An 8,589-nucleotide genomic window follows, 5' to 3' on the forward strand; every position below is an offset into this window, starting at 1 on the left:
TGGAGCAGTGATGGATGGACAGTGGAGCAGTGATGGATGGACAGTGGAGCTGTAGTTAGTGCTGATGCAAGTCTGATCATCAGATTGGATCTTTTTCTTTAAAATCGTTTCCTTCAGTAGTCTAAAGCCATTGGTGTCAGGTGGGCTGATGATTCAAAATGGACTGTAGATGTGAACATGTGTGGTTGTTTGCCTCATTTGTCTCTGAGGGAAAGAGATGTGACATTCATGAACGTTACAAATCTTTTGATCGGCTCTTTTTAACAAATGATGGGAACTGAGTTGCAAAAAGTTGAGCCATTCCTTGTTTTTAATTTTTTTTCTTCCGTTTCCTCTAAGAGCCATGTATCTCATCTGTACAAAGTGTCTCTGTGAAGGACAGGTGACCTGTCCAGGGTGCCCTGCTCTCGCTGGCTGACTGTTGGAAAAAGGCACCATCTCCATGTCACGCTGCACTGGATTAAGCGAGTGCAGTAAAAAAGAAGGAATGGCTTGAAAAAATGCAGCCCAAAAGTCAGAAACCACCCTGGGATAATCCCTTTCTGATTCTTTATTTTCTCAAATTAAATTTTTTATATATTTGAACAATAATTATAATTTTATTCATGAATCTGGAGAAGAGGGAACAAAGGGCTTCATGTCACAAATCTCCATATATTGGAACAAAACTGGGTTTATTTGAAGAATCAAACTCAGAATGCATGCTTTAAAAAGAGAAGAAAAAACCACGCTGCTCATTTGAACCCCAACCTAACGCCTAAATATTAGACCTAATATACATATTAGGTTTTATATCCAGCTCAATATAAAATGATCACTGTGCTCAAGGACAATGGAAGGCAGTTTATAACTAAGGATTACAACTATTTTACAAATGTGTCATTACTAGTAAAGCAAGGGAACAAACTAAAACTGTTTTAGCAAATTGCTGGAGAAGTTTCATTTTTAATGCAACAAAACCAGTAACAAAGATGTTGCCTCACACAAACGGAGCATTGTCAGAGCATGAAGTGCTGCAGAGACTGAATGATCTTTTATGTAACAGAAGTACATATTATGAGATGATTTAATTTATTCTGAAGCTTTTTTTTAAAATGATTTGCATAAATACAATGAAAAAACAGGAAAAAAGAAAAGCAATCAAAGTAATCCCTCATGAGCATTTTGATTTATTAACAATGTGGTTTGTTTTTTTTCTGCCTGTCTCTTCCTTTGTCTTCATATTGAATTTGAAACCACAGTTTAATTTTGTGTAATGAAACTAATTATTAAACCTTTTTTTATTAACAAAATGCTTTTTATTATTGACTTCTTTTATTTAAAGTCATCATTGATGCAATTCAGTCATTTAAGCACAAACACTGGACACGACATAAAAGAACAAACAAGTAAACAACAACTCCAGCTGTATGTTGTAATCTGTGTGCAACCCGTCACTGAGGAGGGTGAGCTCGTCTTTCACTTTGCCTTACATCATTCGGTCTCCTGCTGTTTCTGGCTGTTGGGTGTCAGCTCTCACATTACTTTATAATTCCCATTTATTCTAAAGCTCTCTCCTTTGAGCTCAGGCTGAGCATTTTCAAAGCTCGAGTCCCTCGCCACAGTCGCCATCGTTCGTCTGGGGTTAGCAGCTGCCACCCTCGCTGCTGCGTGAGGCAACAAACTAATCAAAGATTGTGTGATTTCATTCACAAAGTGTCATCTCTCAGTCCATCAGTGGGAACAAATGATGCTGCAAAGTGCTGCGTTGTCTTGTTTCAGCTGAGCATAAACTGTTTCCAACACAAGTTTAGAAAAAAAGAAGATAAAAAATAAAATAAAATACAGCCATAGTTTTAACAAGCCATTTTTCATTCATTCATCCTTTATTTATACAGGTTAGTCTCATTGAGTCATGAGGACTCATTTACAAGCGAGACCTGTTTTAAAGAAAAAACACAAAAGAGGTACTTTTTGTGTGGGCCCAGTAAATGGTCATTTTATTTCATATAAATACATAAACATTTACGTAACCTTGCAACTGAAATAACCATATGTTGTTTATTAATACCAAACAAATAACTTGAACAGTGTCATGTAGTCACCAGAAACTGCTGAGAAATTGTGCTCAAGTTTGCATAAACAATTTTTGCATAAATCTTAGAAACTAGCTTTAATCATCGTGTCTGAAACACACGAACGACAGAAACTTGAAGGCAACTGTTCATGAACTTTTCCTGAAGAGAAGTGAGTATGTCAAAAAAAAAAAAAAAAAAAAAAAACCTGAACATTTTTAACATTTCCACATTTTGGTTGAACAAACCTGACATGCAAATAAATAAATAAATAAATAAAACTCTGGAAAATCCATGTTAAAAAAAAAATCATCGAACTCAATAATCAGATTTTCTGCCTCGCTGTAGTAAAAATGCATTGAACAGGTTCATCTTTTCAGACTCTTGAGTAAGCAATCCCTCTTTTTGGCATATTACCTTATCAAAGTGTCTTCTTCACCTTCTTCTTCTTGTGATTAGCAGTTGGAAAACTAGTTTGTCTTCTTTACTGCCTCTAAAAGTCCAGTTTAATCGCTTACAGCACCCTCTGCTGGTTGTCTTAAGTCAATGCAGTGCATAGGTTCAATCTAAATGGTGTCGTAATCCGTCTTGGGGGCGGGAGGATACCTGAATGGGTGGCGGGTCCACCCTCTGACGTCGGGTCCATACAGACAACAATAGAAAACCACATAAAAAAGCAAATAAAATGAAAAATAAATAGAAGAAATGAAATAAATAATGAAACAAAAACAGCTACATTATAAAGCGGTGTAGAAAACCAAAAACAGGAACATGTCCACATCGTTTTTTGCCTGGAACTTAGCAGATGTTTTGAAGCCACTTAGAGAGGTCAAGGTCGAGAGCTTCAGATCATTTTGCAAGATATTCCAGGAAACAGGAGCAGAGTAGGAGAAAGCCCTTTTGCCAAGTTCAGTCCTCACTGAGAGGACACTGCAGGTAATAATGTCCTGAGAGCGCACGCTGTAGCTGCACTCATGGAGTGACATAGGAGGAGATGTATGAAAGCAAAAGATCAAGAAGTGATTTAAATATGAAAATGTACCAGTGAGAGAGTCCACGTGAAGTTAATGATGTCCAGTTAACCAGTAAATACAGGGTGCAATGATGTGTATAGTAGTTACAACCAGTTTTGAATCTTAGCGAAATGTAGTAAACAGCCATGATGGTCAGAAACTAAATTCTAGTTTTGCAAATTGGCATTTTACCATGACACACATGCAGAACAGATTGTAAATCTCATGGTTGACCAAGCAGCCACTAAAAATGAAGCTATGATGTTTTTATTTTTATTTTATTATGGTGGCATTTTCTGGATTTACAAAAAATCTGTTATAAAAGCAAGATCAGAGCATTATGCCTGAAAACATTAGACTGTGATTATTGTGTGACAGACACATTCTAAACAAAGGTTTAATATCTATCCTCATGTTCCTACAGGAATACTGATGGACTGGAGACCTGTCTAGGGTGTCCCCCACCTTTTGCACAGTGTTTGCTGGATATGGACACCAGTGACTCCCGTGACCCAAAAAGGAAGAAGTGGGTAAAGATGATTGATGGATAGGTGGATATTTTTTATCATCTAGTAACCAAACATATAGTTTAAGCTTATGTGTTGTAGTTGTTATCATATAAATGGCATTCTGTCATGTGACATCAAAATCACTTACAAATTTTCCAAGTTTTGTTAAAATGCATAAATATTGCTGATCTCAGCTATACAAATGTTTTTTTGCCACGACAGCAAAGCAGATGCAAACTACTGTTTACGTTTATTTATTTGCTCTGACTCATCTGTGGACTCCTCTGCAAACCATGAGTGAGCAGATTATAATGTAAAATAATAATTTTAAAGTGCTGAGGGCGATGCAGCAGAAAACATAAGCAGCTAGAGTCCACAGCCTCTTTGCATAACTTTCTTTAGCTGGCAGTAAAACCAGCAGCAGGAAGCACACGAACGTCACATGCTCCTGTTAACAGTTATCCTGCCATGCCTGACTAAGTTTCAGTGTGCTTCTTTATGGAGTGACTCCATTGAGCAACACCTTAGCTGAGAGGTGCTGAGTAACTTAAGAAGAAGAATCGAGTAGAACAGTTACCGGTGTTGTTCAGTCCAAACAGTAAAGGGCAGGAGATGGCAAACGAGAGGAACCAGACCACAGAGATCATCACGGCCACCCTCCTCCTGGAGCTGTATCTGGTGTTGTAGAGCAGCGGCATGGCCACGGCTGTGTATCTGCAGCAACATGGGAACATGCAACATTAACATGCCACACACACGCACATCCACATGTTCTACAGCTTCTGAGCCGTTTATCCCACGGTCATGTTTGCACATATTTCAAAGTAAACTTGACACACAAATCCCCCGTTTCCCTTCAGAAGTCAAAAGATGGCGGTTCTTGTCTCACAGCCACAAGGACACGAAACGCACAGGTGTCAAAAGCAATCGATGATGTTTGCTGTAAGGCAGGTGGGAGCAGGTTTGAAGTGAGCCGCTTAAATCCTAGCAGAAGGTCAAGAGGACGATGACTGCATAGGACTTGTAAAAATAATATTCATTTCATATTTGTCAGACGTGCGCAAGAGTCCCATTTGCAATAAATCTGTACCTTATCTGTGGTTTGTCTAAAGCAGGTCTCTCTTGCATTTGAGTCCTCGTGACTCAATGAGACCAACCTGTATAAATAAAGGTTGAGTGAATATGCTTCTTTAAAAAAAAGAAAAAAAAAAAAAAAAATATATATATATATATATATATATATATATATATATATGTGTATGTATATAAATTCAGGAGAAGACAAGCTTTAATAAGTTGAGTGTTGACAGTTTCTTAATAAATACATGTACCAACTGAACAGTCCGGTCTGGACCGGGCCAGAGGTGGTGGATTAAATCCTGGGCAGCCTTGCTCCTAGAGCACCAGTGGTGGGCTTCATTTATGCAGCACCAGGACGTTTTTTCATCTATCGGGTCGGCCGGAACCGAACCGCTCCTGTTCTGCAAAGCCCTTGTATGAAAAATTTTGTAGCTAATTTATGTAGAAGTACTGTATGTTGTTAAAATTAGTAGAATTAAGAGTTTAGAGGACTGATTTGTGGGCTTCTTTGCTGCAGGATAGGTCTGCAGAAACAAACCGAGTCAAAATAAAACAGAGTTGGACCAGAACCAGAGCTGTTGCTGTTCTGCAGTGCTAGTAAGTAAAATTTAGTAAAGTATGTTGTTAAAATGATGCAGGTTTAAGAGTTTAGAACATTCCAAAAGAGTGGGAAGGGTTTCTAAAGCCTTAATATAAAGTTTACTGTACTTGAACTTAAACTTGAACTTGGACTACTGTATCCCTACTTCGTGGTTTTTCACTTATCGCAGGGATTCAGGGTACGGAACCCCCACGATAAATGAGGGACTACTGTATTTGTCAAATAACCTATAACAGAACAAAGCTCCTGAAGTTCTCTTGTGGCTTTTGGTTTTGTTAAGCCACATCATGTGGCCCCCACATGGCCACCCCACTACAGACTTTCTGAAGGTGCCACTGCAAACACGCCTCACTATTTATTAATTTTTTTAAGATGGCTTTGTTAAGAAAGCCTTGCAGATGATGAAGGAAGTCTGGAACACATGAACATCTCAGTTTTCTCTTTTGCTGTATTTTACAAAATGTTCCCTGCAGCTGCCTTCATCTGCTGCTGTTCGTGGGTCTTTCAGCCTTAAGTTGTATCCTCAGCAGCTAGAACACAGCTTGATTGATTTAAGAATAAGATTCAGTTACTGACAAAATATTTGTTTTGGGGTTATTTTTCATGAATGCACATAAAAATCATAAACTATTGTACCTTTGGCTGAATTTAGGTTGAATACCAAGAGTTTTTATTCCTTTAATGTGAAAAATATGTTGAAATTATCCCCCACTTGCTGTATTTTGTCGACACCCAGGTCTTTTTTAATCGTTGCTAAGCACACATCTTAACATCACTCAAAAGATAATTATGGCAAATGGAAATCAGGTCAATAATTATTTTGGATCTGGTCAGCTGGTCTTGGATCTGGTCAGCTGGTCTCTCAACACAATTGATCAAATTTTCTTGAAGAGAAGACAAGCTTCAGGTGAGCCGACTTGCCCTGAGGACATGCATGCAGCTGGATATGTCATTGATTCCTGGAGCGAGTGGAAGGTGATGTGTCTATCTCTGCTGTCCATCGAGGATATTGAAGATACATATATAATTGGATTTATGATAACAGGTTTCCTGCTTTTTAGAACGGGCTGGGTCCTGGTCTGTCAACAAACAAGGAAGTTGTTGGCACCAAATTTGACCCTGGTCAGGCTGCCTGCCTTATGCGATGGTTTGCTTTGTGCCTCGAGCACCCAGACTCAATTCCTTTGCGAACTGAACTGCAAATTGGATGTGATTTGTGAGAATTGCAGGCCATTTGCGGCCCCTAGGATTCGCTGGTAGGATGGATCAGGTCTCGAGGAATACTTTCAGGCATGGATCAGCGGTGTGTCCACTTAATTTGGACATTTCTGTGAGGTCCTCCGTGAGGACCAGCAAAGACTCAAGGCAGACATAAATCAGTAGAGTTCTACCTGTCCCCAAAACAAATGTTTATCTGAATTTGGCTCCCCGGCTGGCCTTGACAGGCCACCTTATCTCAATTCGCCTGGAAGCCCTGTAACTTGATGCTCTGCCCCCTCCCCTCTCCCACTGAGGAAGTCTGCAAACCTATCAGAGGGGCCCGACTGAATAAACATTGTGTCATCATTTCAGGACTCTTGGATTCCCCCTGGCGCTGTTCTTGGTCAACCTCAGTACCCTCGAGAGTGTTTACGGATCTCACCAGAGGGAACTGGCTGATTGTACCATTCTCATCAGAACTCCTACAGTGCCTCTGGAGTGGAGTGTCCTTGGACACGCTCACCGCCCTTGTCGTGTCCCCTCCCCTGCGGAATGTCTGCGTCACTATGTGCCTATGTACGGGGTGTTTTTTTTTGTTTGTTTTTCAAATTCAAGCTATCTTTCCTTGGTCAAAGGATGAGAGTCTGTTACAATGTTCAATGTCCAAACAGGTCTCACTTGTAAATGAGACCTCGAGGCTCAGTGTGATTTATCTGTATAAATAAAGGTTGATTGAATGAAAAAAATTAAAATGGCACACTGACTAAAAATCTTTAGATAAAAAAAAAAAAGAATTAGTGTAGGTTTGTTAAACTTCATCATCAAAGCCAAATTCAGTCCATCTATATTAAGCAGACATGTTTTTATTTTGGTAAGCCAACATTAACTAAGTTGGCCTCAGCTTTGGTAAATGCACCAAACTGTCTCCGCTCGTGCGCCCTCAATGTGTCACTTTGAGGAATTAGGACACAGCTGCAGATGATTTGTCCACTGGGTGTCTGGCCATCTCCCCCAGGACCCATAAAAAGGGCATCAGATTGAAGATAAAATCATTAAACACCATCTCTGCGTTTCTATAAAAGTAGAAGAACACAAGTGACTGCAGAGGACACGAAGGACATAATAACACCTGCTGGACAAACAAATGATCACAATTCAGTGGGCTTCTGATGGAAGACATACAAGTTTAAAGTTTTTTTTTGTTTATTTTTTACCAGACCTGTATGTTTAAAAGCATCTTCTTTTTTAGGCTAACAGTTAGGGGCAGCTGTGGCTGATTGGTTAGAGCAGTCATCTACCAATGGGAGAGTTGGGAGTTTGATTCCACCAGCAGTCACATGCTGAAGTGTTCCTGGGCAAGACACTGAACCCCTCATTGCCTCAGATGTGTGTCCCATCGGTGTATGAATGTGATCTAAAACGCTGATTAGTCTTTGTAGAAATCTAGTAGAGTGCTGTATGAATGGGTAAATGAGGGCACAGATTGTGTTGTAAAGCACTTTGAGTGTCTTGATTAGATAGAAATGCGCTATTCAAGTACAGTCCATTTATTTAAGTACATTAGAGTCTATTTTAAAGTTCCTCTTAATGAAAACATAAATAAATAAATAAAATAGAAAAAGTTGTACCATCATGTCCCTGCTTGTTTATGTGCTAATGTGCTCAAATCCATGATATTCAGGTAATCGTGGTTGTCACTGGACCCTCAGTGATGGTAGGATTATGGTTTGGACAAAAATATTTTTATGCAATACAGTAGTCCCTCGCTACTTTCCAGTTCAGTTATCACGGACTAGCTCTATCGCTGTTTTCAAAATAAGATTGGACATGACGCACAACTGGCTGATTGATGGATGAGCCGCACGATCGGCATGGGATTTTTAAAATTATTTAGCACCTGCTGCACATTTGTGCAGCCCAGAGCTGCAGGATAAGCTTCCTACTGCAGCTGATCAGCTGTTCACCATGCAGAGCGGATAAGTGGGCGTGGCCAAGAGCGCTTGCAGGTGGCAAAGAACAGAGGAGGCAAAGAGCTAAAATCATGACATTCTGTGCTGTTTGAGAGCATTTAGAGTTTAGAAAAAATGTTTAGAATATTGCAAGAGTGTAGGAAGGGTTTAAAATGCCTATAT

At 39.6% G+C, this 8,589-nt stretch overlaps 1 protein-coding gene across 1 annotated transcript in view; it reads right to left on the bottom strand.

Moving 5' to 3' along the window:
- The window catches only part of drd2l (dopamine receptor D2 like), a 35,874-nt gene that overhangs the window by 9,437 nt on the left and 17,848 nt on the right, over positions 1-8,589 (bottom strand). The window contains 3 exon segments of the mRNA XM_037676800.1: positions 4,154-4,349; positions 4,489-4,516; positions 7,795-7,820. Coding sequence (XP_037532728.1) covers positions 4,154-4,349; positions 4,489-4,516; positions 7,795-7,820 — 250 coding nt within the window.

This window comes from Nematolebias whitei, chromosome 5, assembly GCF_014905685.2.
Source record: "Nematolebias whitei isolate Nwh7 chromosome 5, NemWhi1, whole genome shotgun sequence".
In the NCBI taxonomy this organism is placed as follows: domain Eukaryota; kingdom Metazoa; phylum Chordata; class Actinopteri; order Cyprinodontiformes; family Rivulidae; genus Nematolebias; species Nematolebias whitei.